The sequence below is a fragment of the Grammomys surdaster genome, unplaced genomic scaffold (genome assembly GCF_004785775.1).
Source record: "Grammomys surdaster isolate TR1022 unplaced genomic scaffold, NIH_TR_1.0 127, whole genome shotgun sequence".
Classification (NCBI taxonomy): domain Eukaryota; kingdom Metazoa; phylum Chordata; class Mammalia; order Rodentia; family Muridae; genus Grammomys; species Grammomys surdaster.
Window position 1 is genome coordinate 1,749,412 of NW_021604585.1, and position 26,903 is coordinate 1,776,314.

General features: G+C 42.4%; 2 protein-coding genes across 3 annotated transcripts in view; one reads left to right on the plus strand and one right to left on the minus strand.

Moving 5' to 3' along the window:
- The first annotated feature begins 384 nt into the window (after nucleotides 1-384).
- Nucleotides 385-19,106, plus strand: Jkamp (JNK1/MAPK8 associated membrane protein). 2 transcript variants are annotated; one of them, XM_028789142.1, is made up of 7 exons: nucleotides 385-722; nucleotides 3,001-3,092; nucleotides 3,662-3,816; nucleotides 6,940-7,146; nucleotides 10,213-10,394; nucleotides 16,434-16,510; nucleotides 18,190-19,106. In XM_028789142.1, exons 1-7 carry the CDS (start codon nucleotides 476-478, stop codon nucleotides 18,406-18,408), a joined length of 1,179 nt encoding a protein of 392 aa, XP_028644975.1. In that variant the 5' UTR covers nucleotides 385-475; the 3' UTR covers nucleotides 18,409-19,106. The 2 variants fall into 2 exon arrangements, with proteins under 2 accessions (XP_028644975.1, XP_028644976.1); XM_028789143.1 differs by having other exon boundaries at nucleotides 432-722; nucleotides 3,019-3,092.
- Nucleotides 18,770-26,903, minus strand: part of Ccdc175 (coiled-coil domain containing 175) — a 72,645-nt gene continuing 64,511 nt past the window's right edge. Inside the window, exons 18-21 of the mRNA XM_028789006.1 lie at nucleotides 26,003-26,046; nucleotides 25,212-25,395; nucleotides 19,479-19,601; nucleotides 18,770-18,804 (exon numbers count right to left, since the gene is read on the minus strand). Of these exons, the coding sequence (XP_028644839.1) occupies nucleotides 18,770-18,804; nucleotides 19,479-19,601; nucleotides 25,212-25,395; nucleotides 26,003-26,046 (386 nt within the window). The remainder of the gene's footprint in view (nucleotides 18,805-19,478; nucleotides 19,602-25,211; nucleotides 25,396-26,002; nucleotides 26,047-26,903) is intronic.

A 26,903-nucleotide genomic window follows, 5' to 3' on the forward strand; every position in this document is an offset into this window, starting at 1 on the left:
AGGCGTGACAGCTCGGCGGGGGCGGGGCCTCGGAGACTAGACACGCGGCAGGGGCAGGGCCTAGAAAAGTAGCCATAAAATAGGGGCGGGGCTCCAGAGACTACTCGGCGGAGGCGGCGCCTAGAAAACTAGCCCGCAACATGGGGGCGGTCCTCGGAGACTTTAATGCAGGGTAGGGGCGAGGCCTGGGAGACTTGAATGATGGCAGGGGCGGGGCTACGAGCTTCGTCTAGGAAACGGGGGCGGGACCTCAGGATCCAGTCCAAAAAAAAAAAAAAAAAAAACCAAACCAACCAACCAACCAACCAACCAACCAAACAACCAAACAAACAAACAAACAACCAAACAAACAAAACCCCTCGAGGCAGTGGAGAACAGTTCAAGTTGGAGGCTGGGCCGGGACGCGACCTGGACCCGGAAAAGGTGGAGCCTCTGAGCTCAAACCCGGAAGCGAGAGAGAGGCTTCCAAGCGTAGATGAGGAAGCCTAGGTTTCTGGGAATCCTAGGCCTGGAAGTCAGCCGCGTGCATCCCCCCACACCCTTACTAGGGGAAGCGGTGGTGGGGCGGGACTCGGAGCCCAATGTAGCTGGGGCGGGGTTCCAGCGCGATTGCCCGGCTAGCAGGAGGCGGAGCGGCCGGGAGCGCTGTGGCCCGGATGTTCGGGCGCTGCGTTTGGACCGGCTGATCCCAGCTTCTCTGGGGAACCTAGAGTGGCCAATGGGTAAGTGGTCGCTTAGGCTGCGGGCGTGTCTCTGTCTTTGTCCCAGCTGCTTTTCCACCGCATTGTCTTGGGCTCGCTCCGGCCGACAGCTCGCCTGCTGCGGTCAGCCTGGCTCTTTGCTGCCCTGAGCCTGGGCTCTTGACTTCTCCCGGGGTTGGGATGGTCTGCTCCAGAATGGCTGGAGAAGAGCGCGTGTGCAGAATTAAAGGCTGAGGCTTTGTTGTGTTCTTCGGGTGTTCCTTCATTCAGTCCCTTTGTTCTCATCCAGGAAAACGTTCCTGGTGGTTGACTTCAGAATTAGTAGTAGTGTCTGAGCAGGACAAGGAAGCAGAAGCTAATTGCCACAAGGCTTGCTTATTCAACCTCAAGTGTAATTTTTGTTTTTGTGTTTCAAGACAGGGTTTGTCCGTGTAGTCTTAGCTGACCTGGAACTCGCTCTGTAGACCAGGCTAACCCCGAACGCAGAAATCCACTTGCCTCTGCCTCCATAGTGCTGTGTTGAAAGGCGTTCACCACTGCACTGGGCATCAAATGTAATACATTGAGCCCTTCACAAAGGATCTGGACTGTTGCAGTCAAAAAACGAGGACAGCATTTTAGCCATAGTTCACCAAAGGCTATGAAAGGTTGTTGTACAGATTCTTCTTGTTAGGTAAATGAGCTTTGCTTTTGTTTGTTGCACTGATTTTCAGGCCTTGGTTTTGAGATCTTTTAGATACAAAGCCCATCGAGAAGGGGCTTCCAGTCCCTTAATTTTCTTCTCAGAAAACCTGAAACAATTCATTTCATGTGTTTAGTTCACTACAATTTTTTAATTTTCCTCATACCTTTAAGAAATTGATTGCAAGGCAGGTCTCAAGTAACTGGTCAGAATCAATGCCAGAGTTGATGGAATTTTACCCTTGTCCTCAACAAAAATGATAAATGCTAGGTTAATGATTTTATATGGAGGTGATTGATTTGTTTTAAAGACTTACCCTCTGCTTGGAAATTCTCTTTTCAGAATGTAGACAATTCCGTTTTTCTGTTAATGTATTCTGTTATGAACAAAGAATGAGTCCCAATGTGTGCCCAATGTCTCGATTTGGCAAAATGAAGAATAGTGACTGTAGCAGGTCTTTGCTACTTTGTGGGCTCTCTTCTCATCCTGTACCCCCTTCTCACCCCCTTATCAATAGATAAGGAGCGAAAGATGCACAGAGGGAGGGAGAGAGAGATAATAGAGATCTCTGAATCTATTTTTTTTATTTCTTCTTTGTATCTGGCCTTTGCTATTTTACAGATTCTTTTTCCTGACATTTATTCTCTGCCCCACCTTTCCCCCAGTTTCATCCCTTGTCACTAGATAGGAGAGAAAGAAAAATGGGAGAGGGGAATAGAGTTCCTTGAATTTCTTCTTATTTCTTCTTTGAGCGTAGCTACTAACTGCAACCAAACCCCCTGAACCACCAACCACCCCCTACCCTGCCTCTCGAAGCCCTAGCAGTTACCCTCTAAAAAGTTTCCAGAATTCTAAAAGTCACACAATTGCAGGAACTATCTGCAGCTGGCAAAACCACGCCTCTGCTGGAGCATGAGGCAAATCATAGTCAGCTGCTGTGAGCAGCCTCACATCCCCATGGCTGAGACTAAAACGAAAACATAATATTTTGATGTTTTCTAAAAGAAACCAAAATTACAGAATTCTCACTACAAATGACCTTCTATCCGTGGTTTATTTTAATTAACTTTTAAATTTGTGTGCTTGTATATGGTGAATGGTATGTGGAGGCCTGGGGTGTGCCTGCTATAGCCACACATGGAGGTCAGGAGGCAACTTTCTGGTGTCTTTTTACCATGGGCTCTAGAAGTCAAACTCCTCAGGTTTAGTTAGGCATGCTGAGCCAGTGCTTTTACCAGAGCTACCTCTCTGGCCCCTCTCAGTGATTAAAAGAAAAAAAGTTCTTATGACCTTCTAACCAATGAAATTCTAAAATCTCATCAGGGACTGGCTTCCTAGAGCGAGTGGGAATATTCAGGGTTAGATATCTAACCCTGGGGCTAGAACCTGCTGTGCTTGTTGGAGACCTTGATAGGAGGCTTCAGGTGAACAGCAAGATGCAAATACAACTTTCTGTACTGTACACCGTGTGAACAGATTTAAAGTAAACATCAAGACTTGTCTGTTACGTATTTTTAAAGTGAGGTTGAGATAGTTGTGTCAGTTACTTCAGCTGTCAGGCTACTCTTATTTGTAATCACAGAAGATGTTACTATACTGGCATTTGTTTTTAAAAAGCTGTCGATATTCAACCAGCATGCCTTGGACTCTACTGTGGGAAGACCCTATTATTTAAAAATGGCTCAAGTGAAGTCTATGGAGAATGTGGGGTAAGTCCTATGTTAATATTATTTCATTTTAAGATCTGTTTACTTTGGGAACATTTTCCACATAGAATTTTTTTGTTAAATATATTCATGAATGTATAAGAATGTGGTATTAATGAAAGCCTTGCTTATATTGGCATGGTGATAACTATATTAAACTTTTCTTGACAGTCACAGATATTAAGATACTTTATAATGTCTAAGTACTGTTTAATGATTTAGCCAAGTGTTTTGCACAGTGACTTAACATGCCAACTCCAGAACACTTCTGTAATAGTTTTTGTATGATATTACTAACAAGGTTTTTTACCGAATATTAGTCTTCTTTAGTTGCTATTTTAACAACTAAATGAAGAGTCTTGTTATCATTTTATAGATAGCACATGTGATGTGGACTTCTTGAAGTGCTTTCTCTCTGAGATTTCTTTTTATTCTGCTTACAGGTTTTGTTGTTGTTGTTAATTTTCAAAAGCTATACATACATACTAAAATGTTTAAAATAAAATGGAATCCCTTATAAAATGATCCTAAAACACTATCTGTGTATAAAGTAGTGTTTTTATCTGTTGTAGGTATGCCCAAGAGGACAGAGGACAAATGCACAGAAATACTGTCAGCCTTGCACAGAGTCCCCAGAACTTTATGACTGGCTCTATCTTGGATTTATGGCTATGCTTCCTCTTGTTCTGCATTGGTTCTTCATTGAATGGTATTCAGGGAAAAAGAGGTGAGCACATCTGATTGTATCTGCATAGACTAATGCTGGGGGAAGGACCACTTATTGTGATGCCAAGTCCACAGTCTTCTGTTGACCTACACCCTCAGCCTATTTCAAAGGGGACAAATTGTTTTTCTTCTGCTTCTTCTATTTTCTCCCTGTAATAAGAAGGCAGTGGTCGGGTACATCTTCATGGGTGTTATTGATGCTTTTCTTAATTTTTCTCTCAGTGCTCTTGAAAGAACATTATTTCTCAGTGATAATACTGAGTTTTTGCAAACGTTGGTTATAAACACAGGGCGTTACTGTTTTAGAGCAAACACTTTATAACTTTTTAATGATCTAGTGTGATTATGACAGCTGACTAATCCACTGTTGGTGCGATATTGAGCAGTGTATTTTATGTTTGGAAGATCAAAGAGAGAGAGAGAAAGTGTAGAGAAGACAGACAGGTACCTGATGATAACATAAACCCATCTTAGAGGTGTAGCGAAATTTTCTTGTCAACCAAACACTTTGGAGTCAGAGAGAATTAGAGAAAAAGTATGCCTAATGGGATCCAGAAGACCTCAGAGGGCATGATGCTGAGGGCCGTGCGATCTGAAGTGGTCAAGGGTGGGTTGTACGTGAAGGAAAGGCAGTACTGAAAGTAGATGGAGGCCAGAATGCGGAGGCTCTTGATAAACATGTACCTGGTCCTCCACAGGGAGCAGGGAGGCAGTCTTCTTTAGCTATTTCAGCATTAGCAGTTTTAATTCCTCTGCTTTTGTGAGGTTTTCCTGCTTTGGAGTTTTTACTTTCTCCAAACCCTTTTTGCTGCCTGGCGTGTTACGGAGGCAGAAATGAGTGTGGTGTGACTGAAAAATGAGCTCTGAGGGGAGACTGACAGAGGAGGAGTAAGGCCTGGATCCAGAGGCTCGGTGCCATAAAGCTGGGGCATTGTCAACTGTCTGCAAGACCTGGGACCTGAGGAGCTGAAAGAGTGGGGCAGACTACAGTTTCTGTAGACGGCCTTACTGCAGTTTCAGTGTGTTTTATACACAAATGTAACAGAGAAAGCAATCATCCAAGGAAGATCATTTGAGATCAGAAAAACATGTAAATAAGCATCAGTAAGCACAAACTAAATATTAACAGAGCAGCCCTTTCCCAGAACTTTCTTCGGACAGACAATTTAAACACAGTTGCCTGGCATGTGCTATATATTATATCTTAGAGAGCATGAAAGCAAGTCAGAAGGCCATATCTAGATTCAGGGTACACTGACTGGGTACCAAACCTCCATGCTTTTAACCACTGAGCCATCACTCCAGCCCCTTGTTCACTTTTTGAAAAGGTAGAATTTAATTCTTGAGAGTGCTTCACTTGAGTGTTTTCCAGATTTCAGTTACAGCCCAAGTGTCACTGAGAACTCCTAATGAACAGCGCTGATTTATAGCTGTGTTCTGACATCTGACAAGAATAAGCATATCTTATAAATTCACTGTAAACGTTGGTCATGGGATGCATGAAATCACACCTAAGAACAACCCAGGGACAAAATGCACCCGAGGTAAAAGGCCCTCTGCCTTTATTCCTGGAGCCTCGCTCATAGTTCCCCAAGGCATTGTTCACCAGGCGTCATTCTTTTGACTGTGCGCTGACGGCATAGTTCCAGAGCTGATGGTAAACAGCACAGAGTTGTCCACACAGATGAAACATGTCTTGAGGTAGAGGGTGGAACCTGTCCGTATGTGTGGAGGTGCAGAGGAACTTGAAGCAGTGGCCAAGACTGGGTAGAAGAGAACGGTGGGAAGAGGAGCTTCCCTGAGATGCAGAAGAGATCCTGAGGTACAGTCTTACGCCAGTTGAAGTGACACAGATCTGAGGGATGTGTCATTGAATGCTCCTGTTGCTGTGCAGGCATCACAGAACATACACTACAACAGCCACAAGGTACATGGAGAACACAGTCCTGTGGGGCCACTGTCATGTACGTGGACTTCATAGACTGAAATACCACGTGGTATATGACCAGTTTATAAGTGGAGCTTTGAATCCACTTTCATTTTCAAAGATCACATGGTTAACTGTAGATGAAATATGATGGAACGATTCCTGTCATTATGAATTAGGTTTGGATCTTACTCTAGAAGTATGAATTATAAAGAAGCCCAGAAGGCGGAGATCAGATCGTATAGCATGTGTTATTTCTGCTGTGCATGCAGTATTTCTATCCCTGAAGTATTCCAGTGCTGCTCATTACGAGTTCTCAGTGACATTCGGGCTGTAACTGAAATCTGGAAAATACTCAAGTAAAGCACTCCCAAGAATTAAATTCTACTTTTTCGAAAAGTGAACGAGGGGCTGGAGAGATGGCTCAGTGGTTAAAGGCATGGAGGTTTGGTACCCAGTATCCACATGTTGGCTTACAACGTTGTCTGTATCTCCAGTCTCAGGGTATCTGACCCCCTCATCCATAGCTCCAGTTGCAGTGGATCTGACACCCTCTCCTGACTACCACAGGCCCCAGGCACTCACCCATGAGTATACATACATACGCATAGGTTATTAATTAAATTAATTAACTAGTTAATTAAGTAATCAGGTACTTTAATTATATAATTAACCAGATAATTAACTAGGTAAATAATAATTAGGCTGTTGATTAATTAATTAGTTAATTAATCTCATTCTCATTCTCTAATCTAGGCCTAGAGACAGGATCTCATTCTCTAGTCTAGGCCTACAAGTAACTCACTATGTAGCCCAGGCTGACCCTTGTGGTAACCTTCTGCCTAAGCTTCTCCAGTGCTGAAATTACAGCTATAAGCCACAACACCCTGTTACTCTGGAAATATTCCGCTTGCATCTGTGGAAACTGTAGCTCATCAGGATATAGACCTGGCACACCCTCTGTCTGTGTCCTCATGTGGTAGAAGGGACAAAGGCGGTCCTGACGCCTTCGGTGAACAGACCAATCTTTTAGAATGGCAGAACTTCAGACTGTAGCAACAGGGTTGTCTGGAGGTGCTGATGTGCTTAGCTTGTCTGCACTTTGGAGAGTGTAGTTTCAGGATTGTCATGGAAACATTTAGGGCCATGTCTAAACGCACACCCGACTGCAGCACTGACACTGTCCTGTTTCTCCAGCTCCAGTGCTCTGTTCCAGCACATCACTGCGCTGTTTGAATGCACTATGGCAGCTATCATCACCTTACTTGTGAGCGACCCCGTGGGCGTCCTTTACATCCGTTCATGCCGCGTACTGATGCTTTCTGATTGGTACACGATGCTTTACAACCCGAGTCCAGATTATGTTACCACGGTGCACTGTACTCATGAAGCAGTCTACCCACTGTGAGTATTTATTTAGACCCAAAACCACTGAAAAAGAAGTGGTTGTAGAGTCCATTGACTTTGAGATTGATCATTATGAACTTCTAGGTCAGAGAGTAGAAATTATTTTCTTCTCTGGATGCATACAGAATAGAATAGGAGGAAACATGTCTTAGTCAGGTTTCACTGCTGTGAACAGATGCATACAGAGTAGAATAGGAGGAAACATGTCTCAGTGAGGTTCACTGCTGTGAACGGATGCATACAGAATAGAATAAGAGGAAACATGTCTTAGTCAGGGTTTACTGCTGTGAACAGAAACCGTGACCAAGGCAACTCTTATAAAGGACTACATTTAATTGGAGCTGGCTTACAGGTTCAGAGGTTCAGTCCAGTATCATCACGTTGGGAGCATGGCAGCATCCAGGCAGGCATGGTGCAGGAGGACCTGAGAGTTCTACATCTTCATCTGAAGGCTGCTAGCATGGTCTTAAATCCCATGCCCACAGTGACACACCGACTCCAACAAGGCCACACCTCCTAATAGTGTCACTCTTTGGACTAAGCAAATACAAACCTTTACAAACCTTTTTATTTTTAAGAAATGGTCTCGCTATATGTGTTAGGCTGTCTTTAATCTCATCATGCCTCAGCCTCCTGAGTACAAGGATTCCAGGCATATACGTCCGTGCTCAGATAGTCTGTGTGTGTGTGTGTGTGTGTGTGTGTGTGTGTGTGTGTGTGTTAAAGGCAGAATAGAAAAATAATCCTGTTTTTATTATTGGAGCAAGTTTCCAATATATATGTGCTCAAGGAAATTAGTTGGTTTTTTTTTTTAAATCAAGTTTTTTTTCTAAAGATTTTTCTTCTTTATTTTATATGTATGGATGTTTGCCTGCGTGTATGTATGTGTAACACATGTGTGCTTGTTGCCCATGGGGACTAGAAAGGGGTATCAGGCCCCCCTGAAACTAAAGTTAGAGGAGGTTGTGTTGTGTTGGGCACCAAGCCCAAGTCCTCTAGAAGAGCAGCCAGTGCTCTTAACTGCTGAGCTGTCTCTCCAGCCCTGAGATCAAGTTCTTAATAGTAGATTGCCAAACACATGGACATGTGAGCATATAAAACATGACTCTCACATTTCCAGATATAAAAATATGAAAATCGTTTCTTCGGTTAGCTTTATGACATTCAAATTACTTTTACATGCATCTAGATAATTGTACTTCCTAAAAACTAATAATGTCCTCCATTGGTTTATTGCATCATAGAACTGTAACTCAGCTTCAAGTGTTTCTTTTCACATACTGTACTAAGGACTTGTAGGTTTTTTGGGATTTCTTGTTTTGTTTTATTTTGTTTTGTTTTTGAGCATCAGAGGAGTGGCTTTATTGTCTTCTTCCTTCCTCAGTTTCACAGAGCTGAACCAAAGCCCTCATGGGGAAAACAAAGCCATGTGGGGCACAGCCATTCTGAAACCAACCCATAGTTCATGCACCAAGAAAAAACAACAGAGAAATCCAACAACCACTCAAATGAATATCCTACCCCAAGCTGGATCAGGTTCTGGGCTAAGGGAAGGAAGGACTGATTTAACATGGACCATCTCTATTGAACAAAACCTATGACCAGTTCAGGATCTGTGTACCAACCAAGTGACTGCTTTGGAAGAATGGGCTCTCATAAGAAGCGTGCCTTGTAGTGTGTTTGGTTTTGCATCCCTTCTGACTGCAAGGCAGCTGTTCGTCATTACTGTCCTGGGCAGTCCCTGGGACCTAGCTATCCTCTCAGGTTGGTCAGTGGGGGGGCCCGGGCCTAGCTTTTCAAGTTGAAGATGTCCTGTGTGAGTCTGTTCATGACTGGTGGAGTTCCACCTAGAGCCCATTCTTCCAAGGACTTGTAGAATTTTAACAGGCAGCATATAGCAGACACATATGAATGAGGCATCTCAGTGGATGTGTCAATTAAAAGATAAGACATGAGTACTACCTTTTAATAGTTTAGGTAAGTAGTTTGAACTATAGATTTAGTTTGAATTTTACTTTAAAAAATTATTACTAGGGCTGCAGAGATGGCTAGCAGTTAAGATAGTATGCTGTTTTACAGAGGACCCAAGTTCAGTTCCAAAACCATGTCAGGCAGCTTACAACCACCTGCATCCTTACTTACCAGGGATCTGGAGCCCTTTCCTAGCCACTGATGGCACCCACATGTAGAACATACATTCACACAGACGTAAATGCACATAGGCAATGTGGTGTGGCTATACATGTGTCATGGTGCGTGCATTAATGCTTCATTATTAATGCTTAAATAATGTAAGCATTTAACAAAAACAACAAGAGAAAGAAAGACAAGAAAGACAGCTTGAATCACCTAGAGACGATTCTAGAATGTGTAGTTAACTTTATCAGCACAAAACAAGCCTTGAAGTCTCTGACATAATTACCTATAATTCAGTTACCTTTTTAGCTGATGTAGCTAGCCATATTTGGACTCTACCCCATATCCTATTGCTATTTGTTTATGTCTATCATGAATTAATAAACTTCTTCAGTTAATTTGTTTATCATCAATAGAATTTTAAAGGACAACAGAGTTTAAAATAGGAGTCACTGTTACTGGGCACAGAAAATGGGCTCAGGGCATCCATTTGCCATTTTCCTTTTAACTTGATATTTTTATAATAAATGCCATTAATGTGATTGGCAATAAATGTACCTGATTTTATTTTAATAAAATAAATATATATTTAACTTAATCTGAAGTTTTAGGTAGTTGTGAGCTGCCTTGTGGATGCTGAGAACTGAGCCCAAGTCCTCTGCAAAAGCATCAAATGCTCTGAACTCCTGAGCCATCTCTCCAGTGATATTTTTCTGATTTTTGAGACATATTTTCAAATACACCAAACCTCATAAACAGACAGCAAACAAACAAACAGTGTATGTGTTTGCTGGTCCCCCTTTCACCAGACTGAGTATCTTAGTACGTAGGCGTAGCAGAGCTTTAAATCTTTTAAAATCTTTGATTTAAGAGCATCAAGGATAACAGTTTTATACATATCAATATCGCGAACTCCTCCTTTTGCAGATACACCATTGTGTTTGTTTATTATGCATTCTGCTTGGTGTTAATGATGCTTCTCCGACCTCTCCTGGTGAAGAAGATCGCATGTGGACTCGGGAAGTCTGACCGGTTCAAAAGCATTTATGCTGCCCTGTACTTCTTCCCCATTCTCACTGTGCTGCAGGCGGTCGGTGGGGGCCTCCTATGTAAGTGTGATGACGAAAAAGTCGCCTTTTCCTCCCAGCTAAGCTTACAACTTTTTCCTTAACGTCATCCTTTAATCTTTGGAAGGTAGGCCATAGTATAGATTTCTGGCGAAACATAATGTTATTAAAAACAGAATGGAATAGAGTTTCTCAACAAATTGAGACTGAAGTTTATAACTAAACTGGAAGATTAAAAAATTCTGGGCTAGTGATAACAGCCCAGTGGTTAAGAGCACTGATTGCTCTTCCAGAGGTCATGAGTTCAAATCCCAGCAACTATGTGGTGGTTCACAGCCATCACAATGAGATCTGATGCCCCCTTATGGGGTGTCTAAAGACAGCTACAATAGACTTACTATAATAAATAATAAATAAATAAATTCTGAGCATAAAAATTTAAAAAGAAGCTTTATAGTAGATGGAAAATTATGTTGTAAGTATTGTTTGCTATTGTCTTAAATTTCTAAGGTCCCTTGCAAAAATTCTTTATCCTTAAGAGCGTTAAAAAAAAGGTCTGTTAAGAGTACGATTTGTTTAGCAACTTTAGGCTGAATTGTATTAGAAGAATAAGGAGTGTCATTGTTATAAGCTCAATCATCGGATTAGAAGCAAAAGCAGAGATTTCCAAATAGCTGGGGAAACATAGGAGGGAACTTTTGAGTACATTTTCATTTTCCAAAAATGTTGCATGGTGTCTTTTCATCTTGGAAGTCTTCCAAGAAGCAGACGACAATCCTCTTGGTCCAGGAATAGGCAGGGATGGGTATTCTACAGCTTGGTAATGTAATTTGGTTCATGGTGAGGGTAAAACAGGAAGAGGCAATCAGAGGCTCCTTGGGAACTGTTGCTCGTGTTCCAGCTCACAGACTGTGTTTCACTTAGGTGCATAGTGTCTGAGAACACCTAGGCTCCATCCAGCTCCTACCATTCCCTGTTAGCCTCAGCATACTTTGGTTATTTGCTTGCTTTGGTATTGGTACTTTATTAGTTTTTATTGCTATGATAAAATACATGACCAAGGCGACTTACAGACTAAAGAACTTATTTGGGCTTAAGGTTCCTGAGGGTTAAGAGTACATTGAGCTGGGAATTGTGGCAGCAGGGAGTAGATATGGCTGTGAGATCTCATATGTCAGACTACAAGCAGAAAGCAGAGAGTAAAGAGGAAATGGCCTCAGTCTTTAAACTCTTAATGTCAGACCTTAGTGACACACCTCCGACAAGGCCGCACCTCCTAAACCTCCCAGACAGCACCACCAACTGGGGACCAAATATTCAAATATGAGCTAAGGGGAACACTCCCATTCAAACTACAGGGACCTTACAAGGACTTAGGTAGAAGAGTGACGTGATTAGGTTTGAGGTTTAGAAAGGTAGCTTGATGGATTAATAGCAGTGGATTGTCAGAGGAGACAGGCTGGAGATCTGCTTGGAAATACCAGAAGTACACTGAGCCTGCCTGCCTGTCTCACAGTGGAATTCTAGGGATGTGGACCCATTTCAAAGGCAGGAATTACTAAAACAAAGAACAAATTAAACAAAGGTTTGGGGATGAACTGAAAATATGGTAAAGTAGCCTTGTCTTTAACTGATAGATGGATAAGCAGTATTTAGTGGAAATACGTAGATTGGGAAAAGTGAATTTAAGTATTCAGAATCTTCAGGAGGTCGTAGGTAGTAATGTATAGTAGGTGTTTGGAGGGACTGTCCAAGTGTTGTCCCCCAGTCACTTTTGAGTCACTCTCTCAGTGTTTAGGTGCCTGTGATTGAGTCACAGATGGTCTAGGCCCACCCTGCTTTATAGTACTTCAGCCCCTTCCTCAGGAAGCTTGAGGAAGTGCACCATGCAGGGCAGGAGGGAGAGATGTTGCTTGTTGGGAAAATACTACCCAACTCATGTCTTCTAGAATCAATACTTCCATCCCAACAAAGAAATTTTCCTTCAGGATCTTTCATGTTTCTGATCCTTGGACAAGATTCACTAAGAGAACCTGATAGACCCTTCCAAGTTGGGCAGCAATAAAGAGCTGAAAATTGACATTCCCAACCTGTAGGAAGACACTCTGACTCCAGTGGACTCAGGCATCAGTGTGCCCAAGGTTGAGCTTACTGATAATTGTGAAACATTGCTAAGTCTGACTGAAACACTCAAGGAAGCTCTCAGGCTGTTGTAGATATGTTCATGATTGGACCGTTTGTTGTTGGATGTTGTTCTTCCTATCTCATGGCAAAGATGTCTTTGTCTTTGTCACAAAGCACAATGCTGATGGAGCAGCCTGCCTGGGAGTTCTGTGCTGTTGGAGCCTTCACTGACTGTGTAGACCAGGGTGAACTCATGGTTGGAGTATGAGAATGATCTGCCTCAAAGAAGCCCAAACGGAATACTTAGAGATGAGTCAAGGAAGCAGTAAGGAACACGGCTGTCTGAGTCAGGATTTCTATTCCTGCACAAACATCAGGACCAAGAAGCAAGTTGGGGAGGAAAGGGTTTATTCAGCTTACACTTCCACCTTGCTGTTCATCACCAAAGGAAGTCAGGACAGGAACTCACACAGAGCAGGAAGCAGGAACTGATGCAGAGGCCATGGAGGGATGTTACTTACTGACTTGCTCCCCCTGGCTTGCTCAGCTTGCTTTCTTACAGAACCCAGGACTACCAGCCCTGGGATGGCACCACCCACAATGGGCCCTCCTATCCTTGATCACTAACTGAGAAAATGCCTTACAGCTGGATCTCATGGAGGCATTTCCTAAGAGAGTCTCCTTTCTCCGTGATAACTCCAGCTTGTGTCAAGTTGACACAAAACCAGCCAGCACAACAGTTAACAGTTACTCTGTTTTCCTCTGTCTGGAGAAGAAAGAGGAGATCACGTGAGTGATGGGAAGGTAGAAGACAAAATAGAGGAAGAGAAGGAAGTGAAGAGAAGCCTCAGACTAAGGTCAGCCAAGGGTGACAGCACTAAGGATAAGAAAAAGAAACAAGAGAAACTCAATGAATACATTAACCAGGAAAGACAAAGCCCATTTAGAGCAGAGTCTGATGACATCCCTCAGGAGGAATATGGTCGCTTCTGTGAGAGCCTCTCTAATACGTGGGAAGGCTGGCAAGCAAGCACTTGTCTGGAATTGGGATGGAGTCCAGGGTGTTGCCCTTGATCCCTTGGCAAGCTTCTTTTGATCTCTTTGAGAATAAGAAGTCAATAACACTGAACTCTGTTCACCGTGTAGTACATGGATAGCTGCGATGAGCCAACGCCCAAATACCCCAGTTACATCTGTGGCACTGTTGACTGAGGGTTGCCCCTCAGTATCTTCCAAGGTCCTCCAACAGAGCAAAAATGTTTCCACAAAAGCATTGTATGGAAGTGCCATGAGGTCTTCTCTGAGCTGACAGAAAACAAAGAGAGTCATAAGTGATTCTGGGAGGCTTTCTCCTAAGAATCTAAGGCTTGCAGTCCCTGTAGGCTCTACTAAGCAGTGATGCCTTGCTGAGCTGCTGAGCTGTCTGTCACATCTCTCAGTCTGGAGATGGCTTCTCTGTCAGCAAATGTCTCGCATGAAGGAAACTCTGTACTCTGGTGAGAGCAGAGAGGAGCTGGGCAAATCTTGAGAACAAAAATGGATGTTTATGTGACAGCCTCATTGGCGAGCACTGGATGCAGCCGCTCAAGGAGTTTGATGGGAAAAGCCTGGTCTCCATGGCCACAGAGCATGAGGAACTACCAGAGGAGAACAGGTGGAGTTTGAGAACGTCTACACACTCATGGAGGCTGTCTTGGATAAGAAGGTTGAGGAGGTGATAGTCTCTGATAGGCTTGTGTCTTCATCCTGCTGTATTAATGATCGCCTTCAGGCCATGAAGGCCCAGGTTCTTTGAGACAGCTCTGTAGTGGACTGTTTGTCAGTCAGAGGGCATCTGGTGATCAGTCCTAACCATCCCATTGTGCAGACCCTGTGGTACAAGGCTAAGGCTCACAAGGATATCAAGGACCCAGGGCACTGCTGTTAGAAGCTGCTCTGCTTGATTCTGGTTTCTGGCATGAGGATCCCCCACACCCTTCCAGCCTAACCCATCCATGATGAAGTGAGGTAACAGCAGAGCAGCGTGGCACTGCTGATGCTGATGCATACTCTGTCTGAGCATGGTGAGCTTCCATGTGAGGAGGTGTCTCAGTAGAAGCAGATCGGGGTCCCCCTGGGAAGCCTGGCTGGCCCTCTATAGCTTCCTCATGGCTCCTCGGAAGCCTCAGTGGTCCTGGCCCACAAGGATCCCTCTGCTATTGTCTGGTGTTCTCTTCGGTCTTTGTGTGTCAAAGGCCAGAAAATCACCTTCACCTGAGAGCAGGGTTGGGTGCTGTATACTGCTTTTGTTTCGTTTTGTCCTGAAATTAAAATATACAAATTCAAACGTAAAGTTACAAGTAAGTGTCTAATTCCTCTGGCCTAACTTTTTGGTGCTCTTTGGAGACAGAAGAAAGGGGAGAGCTATGGAATCAGGGGAAGGTTTGGGATCTTAACTCGGCCGGATAGCATTGCTTCGTAAATCACAGCTATTGCAAAAAATCAGGTAACATAACAGAAGTAACTTCCTTAGAGACATGTTAGACTGAAAATCGGCCTTTCCACACATTTTGCTAACAAGACTCCACTCATATTTGGGGGGATGATCAAGTGGTTACTATTTGTTTACAGGTTGCTATGTTAGTCACAGAGGGCTCATAGCAAATGTATGATTTTGGAAGAAGATAAGTAATTTTTTTGAGGAAATATAGCAAACGTGAACAAAATACATTGGGCAACTTCTGGTAGTTTAAGATGCTGGGGATTAGTGGCCTAGGGAAAGGAGGCCTGAGGATGGTCGTGAGAGGGCAGCAGCAAGCTTCTGGCTTAGATATCTTCAACCAGTGTTTCTGTGTGATCTACATCTGACCCACCGGAAGAACATGCTCATCTCCAGGCCCAGACCCAGGGACACAAGATCTCAGGTGGTTTTACATCCTAGAATTTAAGGACCGCTCTTAGTCTTCTGTCTAGCCAAGTAGTACCTGTCTGCTGCCTGGAAGTTTGGGTTTTCTTACCAGGTCATAACTTTATATGGTTAGCAGTGTTATTTAGCTGTAAGTTAACTGAATGAGTTTTTGTTGTTGTTGTTTTATGGTGACTGATTGAGGACCCAGTCAGTAACATAAAAAGTTCTAGATATTATTAACTCAGTTCTAAACTAAGCTGAACAGGCCTGTTGGTAATTGAGGCTTCTGGCCACCACCTCCTAACAAACATTTCCACTTGTTCCAAAGGTGCTTTGTAGAATAATTGCAGGTTTTATAAACTGAAGTTATTTTAAAATAATTGTGTCAAAGTAATTCAAGGTATTTTTTTCTCAATTTGCCCGTTTTGTGTGCTATAAATGTTGACATAGTAGGATAGGAAAGTGGCAGCGTCTTGTAGGGAAGACTTACCCAAGATATTATTACTGTACTGCATTTGACATAGAAATTTCCAGAATTTTGACAGGAAGAATACCAAAGAATTAACTAAAAAGTTTTATGATAAATGGACTTTTCTAAAGATAATGAAAGCTGAGTTACTTTCCTGGTTAGTCTTCTCAACCAAGGTCCCTTTTCAGGACCGTGAAGCACAGGGAACTGAGTGTTCCTCAGTTCTCTTGTTTGGCACGTAGCTACTCGTAGCGATCTAGCTATGTGGGAGAGAAGTTAATATTTTTCAACGAATCCTTCAGCTGCCTCAAATCTCTTAGCTATTGATCGGTGACAAAAGTTAGATTTACATTTTTAAGAGATTGAGAAAAAAATTGAAAAAGCAAACTTGTTACCATGTAAAACTGGTATGACACTCATATCTTACTGATATGAGTTCAGCAGCAAAGCTGCTACAAGGCCACAAATATTGTAATCCATGAAGAACTGGCTGTCAATCCCATCTCGGGAATGGGACTCAAGTCCCAGACTGGCTGAGAAGGAATCCAGAAGAGCGGTGTCCTAGCTGATGATCAGTTTCTGATGTCTGTCTCTTTTCCAGATTACGCCTTCCCGTACATTATTTTAGTGTTATCTCTGGTCACCCTGGCTGTGTACATGTCTGCTTCAGAAATAGAGGTAGGAAATTGGTTTTCCTTTGTTATAGTTTAGTTTTTGTTTTTAAACAAAATTGACAATTGAATGGAATAATACATGTGATATGGTAAGGTATACTAACTGGTTCAGTGGTTCTTGGCTAATTGATGTTACCTGCATCTCCTTAGTTAATTTTATGAGAGGTTGTATGGGCTGCATTGCATCTTTCCTTGGGAAATTCGGGAAGTAGTCAGTGCTCTGACTCAACAAGAGGAAGAGAAATGATTTAACATAATTGTTGTAAAAGTGGAACAGCCTCTAACCCTAACCGTCACATTTTTTAATATTTTATTTTTAAGGAACTAAAGTATTAAGCAGTTAACAGTCTGAGGAACTGATGAGAAGTAACGTTATATTTGACACCCCTAACTAGGACAAATGTATTCATGAGACTTAGTCAGTGGGCAGTTTGGGGCATCTCTTCTGCAATTTTCTTTTGGATTACGTGACTCTCAACTCCTATTCATCTTAAGATAGCACATTTACCTCGTTATTTCCATTAAACCCGTCAACAGGTCTAATTAGAAGGTTCTATCTGGGGTAGAACTCCCAAGGATCTAAGGACCAAGGCTTAGACCCTTCCCAGGTGTGCTGCAGTGTATCTGCTGCACATGGCATTCGACGTGTGTGTTCTCACACTTCTTATATTCAAAAGGGCAGCCAAAGAAAACATGTTAACTCTCGGTAGATGGCTGTTGGCACCACTGTTTCTAATACATTGGTGACAGCTTGAGGTGTGGCCATACCTTAGGTAAATAAGGAAGGAACTGAATGGAATACTTTCATGGTGGTTATTCAGCCTTCCCTGTTGTAGACAGCTTATTGCTCCTGTGTAATGGTTATCAGCATTGCCCTGGATTAATTAGAGAAGATAGGAAATTGATTTTGACTTTTCATCAACCAGGAAAAGATCAAGGTGCGTTAGATTATTTGAATAAAGTATGCATAGTGACAAATGAATACTGCTTTTCTAGATCTTGAAACTCTTTTAGTTCTCTGCCCCTGAGTATGTCTGCTCTGTAAGATGTTTGTATCTTTCAGTTAGCTCTGTACTCAGGAGTTATAAACAGGGCTCTGAATCCTGAGACAGACAGTCCAGGGCTAGAGGAGCCTGTGAGTGATTGACATAGGAAGGAGAGTTGAAGAGTAACCCACCGAACATTCTCCATCACAGTGTTTACTAGAACATTTAGACACTGCTTTTCTATTGATTTTATCCTTTAAACTTTTCCATGTTATCACATGGCACTGAAGGTTGAAAGAGAATCAGATAATAAATGAGCTGTTTCTGTTGTCTTGAGTGTATTCAGACAACAGATACTGGAGACCTCAGAGTCAGGAAGTGAGGTTTATGGAACTGGGTGGAGAGAGCATGCCCTGTGTGCTTCCTCTTCTAGTTCATGTCTGTCTAAAGAAGCTTATGTTCCCCGAGTAAATGGTGATGTGGACGAGGACCCAGGGAAGGGATCCAGGCCAAGTGTGGCTGCTGAGGACCTGTGTGAATGTGTGGACAGCGTGGTGGCTAGACCGGGTGATTGGGGCCATTCTCAAGTCCTTTTTAGCTCAAGCATTCAGAGTCTAAGCCATGAGTGTGTAGAGACCAGTGGTTTACAGGTATGCTGATCTGTGCTTCTCTTTTCTTTTCCACGATGATCACATAGAACTGCTATGATCTTCTGGTCAGGAAGAAAAGACTCATTGTCCTCTTCAGCCACTGGCTACTGCACGCCTATGGAATAGTCTCTATCTCCAGAGTGGACCGGCTCGAACACGACCTTCCGCTTTTGGCTTTGGTACCTACACCAGCTCTGTTTTACTTGTTCACTGCAAAATTTACTGAACCATCACGGATACTCTCAGAAGGGGCCAATGGACACTGAATGCCAAATGCCAAAAAAAAAAAAAAAAAATCCCCAAAAGTATTCTTAATTAAAAAAAAAGTATAGAAGAATTTAAAATGTATTAATAGCATTCTTTCATATATGGGAAGAAGATTCTCCAGATATTTTAATGCTTGTGTTTTATCTTTTGATTTATCAGACCTTGTGGTTCCTTGGAATTACATGGCCTCATGTTCCTGTGCTACACATATCTTAACTGTCACACCGGAAGCACCAACAGGCAGTTGTAAGTGCTCTTTGGAGCACGGCCATGTTTCTGTACACCTGTCCAATGGTGTCTCCCTGCTTTTTGTGAAAACCCTTTAACAAGTCTATTCTGAACTCCTTTGCTGTGGCGTCATTATGTCTCTGTTGTCTGGACATTTGGCTTTTTACCTATAAGGAATTACAAAGGCAAACGTGCTTATGGAGTGTGATGGCAAAAACGGAAACAAAGGATGTCTTTGTCAATGGCTATTTATTTTTACCAATACAGTGTTTAGTAATATTACAAAAATAAAGCATAATTTATATAGCAAACTTTCTGTTTAGAGACAGTTTGGTTGAAGACATGTTCAGATTATTGTTCCTGTAAAGAGGAAAACAAAGTGTTTAGCTGTAAAATAACTCAATGTTCTGATAATTATTAATGTTAAGTCATATTTCTTTGGTCTACTAAATAAATACATTCACTCCCATTCTTTCATATTCTATTTCTTAAAACAAGATACATAGGCCACACTGTATCGCTCCTGAGACTTTTTTCCAGTCATGACATTTCTGAGTCAGGATCTTATAACTGGAAGTCTCTGAGATAGAAATGAAATATGAAATATAGAAGGTCCCTGTGGCTGGTTTTGTATGGGTAAGCTATCATGTTCATATTCTGAAGGCTTGGAGAGACTCATGTTATAACCATGGAAACAAACAAACAAACAAAAAGAACCCTTAGCCTAATAATCTGGCCATGTGTATCCATTTGTGGTTTGAAAGGTTAGTCCCAGAATCTGCTCATGGCAACTCTGAAGACTTCTATTGATCCTGAAAAACACAGACTTAGGAGCACTCACATGACCTGGGCTTCTCCTGGCTTCTCGGTTGTTTCTTTAACATTTTGCAGTTCCGGCTTAATGTATTTCTCCTAGCATGATCGGATGGGGAAAAACGAACTTTTTGAGTCTTTTGCTTCTTTCCTGTAAGAAAAAAATTTGGGTTTTGTGGTTATTAATGATTATTAAAATGCTGAGTTGCTCCAAGGGTCCATACATGAGAGGTGACTTGTCTAATGTGCCATCTCTGAGCCTACTGCATCTGAAATGGTTTGGACAGTTACCTTTCTGTATCCTGTATCCTAGCAAAGAAGTATGTATAAGAGAAGTCATAAAAAAAAAAAAAAGATTACAATTCTGCAAAGGCAGAGATTGTTAGGGATACTCAATGTCTGCTATTTACAATCTGCTTTATGGAAACAAAGTTATCGACATAGCCACACTAATTGTTCATGTTAGTAAAGTTTGATAAAATGTGTTCATTAAAAATATGCAAAACAGGAGGCAGAGGCAGGTGGATCTGTGAGTTCGAGGCCAGCCTTGTTCTACTGAGCAAGCTTCAGGATATCCGGGGCTATTAATTAATTAATTAGTTAATTATTAAAAATGGCTCTCATCCTAGGTCAGCTTTCATTGCAATTTTTACTGCTGTGGGCTAGAGTAATTTGCTATTCAGACCTGAATAATCTGAAAGGCAAAATATTCTCTTAATTTGGATTTCCTGATGAGTTTAACAACATATTTATTCAAAACTATGAGTTTAAAGGACTTGGCTGCTCACTGAAACCATGTAGAAATTTCAAAAACAAAACAGGCTTGACTTCACGCCAGGATTACTCATAATCAGCTGGTCTAGGATGTAGCCTCAAGGTTTTTTTTTTTTTTTTCCTTCCAACCTCCATGTGGAATGTTGAGAATCCCTGGCTTAAAGGTCTTCCTTATCTAGAGTTCAGTTTTTCCAAGAGACATTTCTGGTTTGGTTTGGTTAGGCTTGCCTTTCCCAAGACAGTCTTGTTACGTAGCCTGGGTGATCTTGAGCTTCTGGATCCAGACTGCCTCAGCCTCCTGGGGCAGGGCTTGCACAGTGGGGTTTTCAAGATACCTTTTGACAATTATTCAACAAATGATTTCACTTTACTTTTCTGTCTGTAATGTTAATTTTGCTATAACTATAAAATTAAAAGTAGTTTTTTTTCAGAATTAAATGATCAAAATGGTCATAATAGCATTGAATTGCTTTTCCATTATAAGATGAAAAGCCAGCTTTGACAATGCTAAGAAATTTTTTTTCAGTCTTTAAAACACACTATGATCTACAGAGGTCTTCTGCAAGGAATGTATTATTTGATCAATACAAAACACTCCGTGTGTAACTGAATGCTCAACAGAGTTGGAATTTTAACTGAACAGATAGTTCTTAAAAGAAATGCAAATGGCCAATATGTGTGTTTAAAAGCAGAACTGCCATGTGACTCAGCTGTACTGCTCCATAGCCTACCGGAGAACTATGTGCACATCTGCAGTGACTGCTGCTGTATCACAGGAAGGAACGGAATCAGCCGAGACATTTATTTATGGATGACTGATGAGAATGTGGGTTGTGCATGCAGTTGAATCTTATTCTACCAGAGAGAAAAAAGAAATTATAAGATTTGTAGGAAAATGAGTGAAAGTGGAAATAGTAAGTGGGGTTACAGGCTTGGAAAATCAAACGCGACATGACCTTCTGTGCAGGTCCCAAGCCTTTAGCTTTTCTAAATGTGCATTTCATGCGGGAGTGAGTGGGTGTGAAGAGATGACAGCAAACTAGAAAGGGGCCCGTAGAAGGTGGAGAGGCCGCAAAGGTGGGAAGTGGGAGCCTAGAGGAAACACATGTAATGTGAGGGTGGAAATGATTACACCCTGTGTGGACGGAGTGAGCAGGGGAGAAGGGTACACATGGGGAGGGCGGGTCTTGGAGATGGGAAAGTGGAGCATATGAGTATGGAGGTTTGGGCAAAACTAGTTATGTCTAGAAATGGCACACAGAAGCTTGTTACTCTGAATGCTGATTTAAAAACACAAATACAAGAAAGGATTGTGAGTATATTTAAATTCATCTTCATTCTGACTTGAAATTAAGGAAAAGATTATGAAAAAAGTTCTTTTAAAAGTTGTAATTGCTGTGTGTGTGGGTGTGTGTGTGCGTGTGCGCGCACGTGTGTGTGCACGTGCATGTAGGTATGTGTGTGTGAGAGTATGTGAGGGGTCAGTGAGTATAGCACATGGCATACAGGGTTTGGAGGACAACTTGTATGGGCATACATAGGTCTCAGGAATTGGACACAGGTGTCCACCAGGCCTGTGGCTAAAGACCTCTACCCACTGGGCCATCCCTTTGGCCCAAAACATTTTTAATAATTTAAAAGTAATCTGTACTGTTGCTGTTTGCTTTAGGTATATGTGCATTTCTTCTTATAAAACTGAAAAGGTACAAAGTTAATTGACAGTTTTCAGGTGAGTTCTGGCATTTAGCATTCTGATAACCTACTCATTCCTCTTTCCAATTGTACTTGGGGCTCTTGGGCAGCTCCCGTCTGCACCCGTCTCTGACTTTTCTATGTGCTTTCAACATTCAATAAGAGAGCTTTGTTTCTGCCCCTGTATCTCCAGGAGGTACCGCCTCTTCTCTTGCCCAGGGATACTCAGTACAGTAATGAGGCTAGTGTAACGGGTGTGGAGGAGGCCAGGACCTGAAGGGCTGTAGTGACGTGTTATGTCCAACAGTGGGCAGCAGAGGGCTGCAGAACTGGAAGCAGTCCAGGGCTTCAAGAAATATGCCTGCAATTCAGAAGTCAGAGACATCATGGCTGTAAGGTGGTGGAGTAAGTCAAGGGCCAAGTGGTACTCGCTTCCCTTGGACAGTGGGAGATTCCAGACACCCGATGAACAGTCAATACAGGATTGATATTTTTAACTGCCCTTTGTTGTTTCTCTAACTTTACAACCAGGAAGAGTGAGAAAGGGCATGAACAGCAGGAGTACAACCCCACCTGGCTTCAAAGCCCATATTCTGCCCTGTGCCCAGGAGCTGACATGGGCAGAGCTATGGCAAGCCAGCGGTCCACCCCCAGAGCTCAGCTCAGCTTCCCACTCTTCAGAGCCTCCAACTCCTGATGCTGGGAGCCAAAATGTGGGTCAGCTGCAAAAGCAGCAAGGGCTTTTAACAGTGACATTTCTCCAGCCCCAGATATGGTGCTTTAAATCATAGTCTTGTCACTTGGTATTCTACTGACTTGTGAAAACGATCTGTCCTAAACATATTCTTCCATAATAGTCTTCATTGTCAATGAAAATCCAGTTTTTGTTTTATTTCACTGTAGGTGTTCACCACTGTGTGGGCTGGAGACAAAATGACCTTCCATTTTCCCTGTCTCAACCTGTGTGAGCTTAGGCTTTGCCAAGAGAAGCTCTCAGGCCAGTGTCAACATGCTACTTTTAAATGTTTTCTGTATAGATTCAGGTAGTGAATGTTCTTGACTTGGTGGGTCACATGGCCCGTGTCACAGCTACTCTGTCATTTGTACTATAAAAACACAAGCATCTGTAGTCTGTGAATGAACATGGCTGGGTTTCTATAGAATTGCAGAGGTGTGGAAATGGGACCTCACGTGGAACAATGACATGGAATGCTAGTGTTCTTTTGGGTTTTTCCAACTATCTAACAATATAGGGTATATATATATATATATATATATATATATATATATATGTATGAAGGAGTTCAAAACCAAAAGTAGCAGCAGGCATTTCCACTACACTTCCTGCCAGCCTATATGCTTTCCTCAAAATACCGATGACAGCCAGAAAGACTTTTTTGTTGTTGTAGCTTTTTCAAGATGGATGTCTCACTATATAGCTCTCATTGTCCTAGAACTCACTATATAGTCCAGACTGGCCTCGAATTCACAGAGATCCACCTACCTCTGCCTTCCAAGTGCTGGGATTAAAGGTGTATGCTTCTATGCCCTGCTTAGAAAGACATTTTTTACCACAAGATAGGAAGGCCAGTGGTCTCCAGCTTATGTTACCCACTACCTTGAACCATAAGCCCCTATTAGCTACTTATATATTGATATATTGATATATTGATAGGGTTAAAAATGCTAAACACAGTCAAAAGCACACATTTTAAAGGATAACCACATCAAATATAAACAGAATTCTTAATATTTGCTTCCTAAGTGAGTGTTGATTTTTGGAGACCATTGGTTGTTTTACTATGTATTATTCAAGGGCTAGAAACCCATGGTCTAGAACCCACATTATAGACAATTTTTAACATGCAAGCTTTTGATTACAGCTGAACAAGTGCCGTGATGTAGTCAGGAGACAAATGAACCCTTGTGAGCTGCGTGACACTTGTGGATGAGTGACCGCTTGGATTCTGCTTTAGCTGCAGTGTTTGTTCCTAGTCAGGGAACTGCAATGAGCAGTCAGGTAGTCGGGAACCACGGACATGTGGTCAGTGAGCTTCATCAGGCTCCCCCAGGACTGTAGATAAACAGCTTTCAGCAGCTGACTCACAATACCCCTCACTGGCTGCTGAAACACCGGACCTTAACCAGGAAGCCTCCAGAATACAGGCTACACCCAGTACTGGGATGCTTTCCGGCCCTGGTACTTTGGTCCACTTTACTTCTATCCCATTTCTCTTCCTGCATCCTGCCTTTATACACGAGCAGTGTAATCATTCAACCCAAATGACCTCACAGAACTATACCCTTGCTGGGCTGTGTTGCTTTCCTTCCACTACTCCTTCTGTCCTCTTCAGCCCCTTCTTCCTCCTTCCAGATGTTTCCTACTGTCCCTTCTGCTCCAGTGGCTCTTTCACTGGGTGTTCTAGGCTATATCTGGTTGAGAATGGTTCCCTCCATTTCTCACGGCATCCCTATCTTGGACAGAGTTTGGGGCGGGTCTAATGTGACACAGCCACAGGGGTTGAGAGTGTAGCACAGGTAAGAGGGTACACTAGCCATTCACGTCTCAGAAACACTCAGAGAGAGTTGTTTTTCAGAGAAGGCGATTTCTGATTTTAATTCCAAATTAAGCTTAGGAAGAAGAGGTGAAATGATATTTAGTGTTTTTGTCTGTTTAAGAATTTAAGGAGTTTATTACCTTTAAATGTATTTACTTTTGTATCTATGAATGTTTTGCCTGCATGTACTTATACCATGTGAGTGCCCGGCAGCCATGGAGGCCAGAAGAGCCAAGAAATGCCTGGAACTGGACTGGGAGTTAGGACTGTTATAAGTCATTATTTGGACACTAGGAATCGAACCCAGGTCCTCTTGTAGCATCAACAAGTGCTTTAAACGCTGAGCCATCTCTCAAGCCCCCAAATGCAGGACTTTAATGTTTTTTTTTCCAACAAAGAATGTTTCTGAATCCCTGTAAAGCCAGCACTCAGGGAGTCAGTCAGGAAGATTCTGAGTTACCGCCAAACTAGACTCCATGTTAAGATCCCATCTCAAAAACAAATTATCTAGTTTCTTTTTTTAACCATGAAGAAAATTTAGTTCTCTTGAAATGTTATCAAGTGAAAGGAAGACTTGACGAGCTGTTCTGACAAACTCGACCCAAAACGAGAAGGGTGTTTGGTGGAAGGTCCAACACCAGAGTGTACTGTCCTCCTTCCTTTGATGACAAGTCCCTGAGGACCCACTTATTTTGATGTCACTAGCTACTACAAGGCAGCCAGAAGTACTACCTTACCCAGCTTCTGAAGGTCCTCTTTACTAAGGCTAGACGGTGACTCTTCTTCCATTAGATGACGAAGCCTTCCAATTCCCTCAAGTAGCCAGGTGCTAATGGACTCAATCTTCTCATCCCTGTACTGCAGCTTCGATACCAGAGACTTAATTTCTTGCAAAGTATCTTCTCCAGCATCCACCAGTTCCTTAAAGGGATGGCATTTGGGGTATGCAGATATAAAATACAGCGAAATGAGGAACATTCTGAGTAGATTGTTTCCAGAAATAATGTTATCTATGAAAAATTGTTATTAGACACACAAAGTAACTTTTAGGACTATGAAGAGGCAGGATTCAGAGGGAACTACCTGATTTCTCTCCTACCTACAGTGAAGAGGGGATGGAGGGGCTGAACAGCTGGTAAAATAGGGTGAGCCTAGAGCCCACAGCACAGTCTGAAAACCAGATGTGTTGTATGTGAGCTTCCAAAAACAAAGAAGGAAAGGAAAGAGAGGGAAGAGGAAGAAGCAGAGAAGGTCAGAGGGAGGAACTGCCTGCCCGTGACACTGAGTGTGACTTTAAGAAGATAGTTTCTGAAAGGATTGGTAATGTTTGGCACAGCAGATGTGATGGGAACACCACCCTGTCATCCTTTGGCATTTTAACAATTCTGTCCATATGTACATGAGTACATACCCCTTACATGCACATGCAAACACACACACACACACACACACACACACTTACTTTTAAATGGTAAGATAAATTCTTTTGGAGACATGATATACAAAACAATGCAGAAAGAACCCTCACCTTAATTACGATCTGAAATTCTGTCAGAAGATCTGAATACTGTGCTGAAATATGCAAATGCAATAGTTACTAAAACTATTTTTTTCTAAGAGTTTCTACTTCCAGAATGACACAGAGAAAGGGGGGAGGGAGGGAGGGAGGAAGAAAGAGAGGGGGAGGGAGGGAGGAAGGAAAAAAGAAAAGAGAGAGAGAGAGAGAGAGAGAGAGAGAGAGAGAGAGAAATTATATTTCATCTTGACCTTATAGCAAAACATTAATCTAAAGACCCTAAGTCAAACCTCAGATAGAAAGAGAACTAAATTCCAGAGTACATGAAAACCTCAGCTCAATGATAAGAGCACTAAGACAATGAGTAAGAAATTTGAGTGCACACTTAGCAGATCACAAATTCCAAAGAAGGCTCTGCACTGCAACTGCTTACTCTGGCCTCTTGCCTCCTGGTGCCGACAGCATCCCCTCCTGGTAGAACAGTTACCTTAACCTGAGAATCATGTGGACGTAATACTCTGACTTCTAAGACTAGGTCATATCAATGCCATAAGCGTCTACTCTGTTCTCCTGGGATACTCTCCCTGGAGCCCAGTAGTTATGTGTGGAGATCATGAGGCTGTGTTCTGGCCAACAGTTTCCCCGAGGCACATCTGAGAGCCACATCAACTTCAGACGTAGGAACAGGTGGGTGTTTGGAGGGTCTAAGCTCTCAGTTGCTGGATGTTCCATGGAATAGGCAGGCTGTATCCAAGGTGTGATCACATCACCAGTTCATGAGCCAAGAAAACTCTTTGCCCTAAGCTGCTAACTTTGTGATATTTGTTAGGATATCTCTATCTCTCTCTATCTCCGTCTCTGTCTATCTATCTATCTATCTATCTATCTATCTATCTATCTATCTATCTATCTA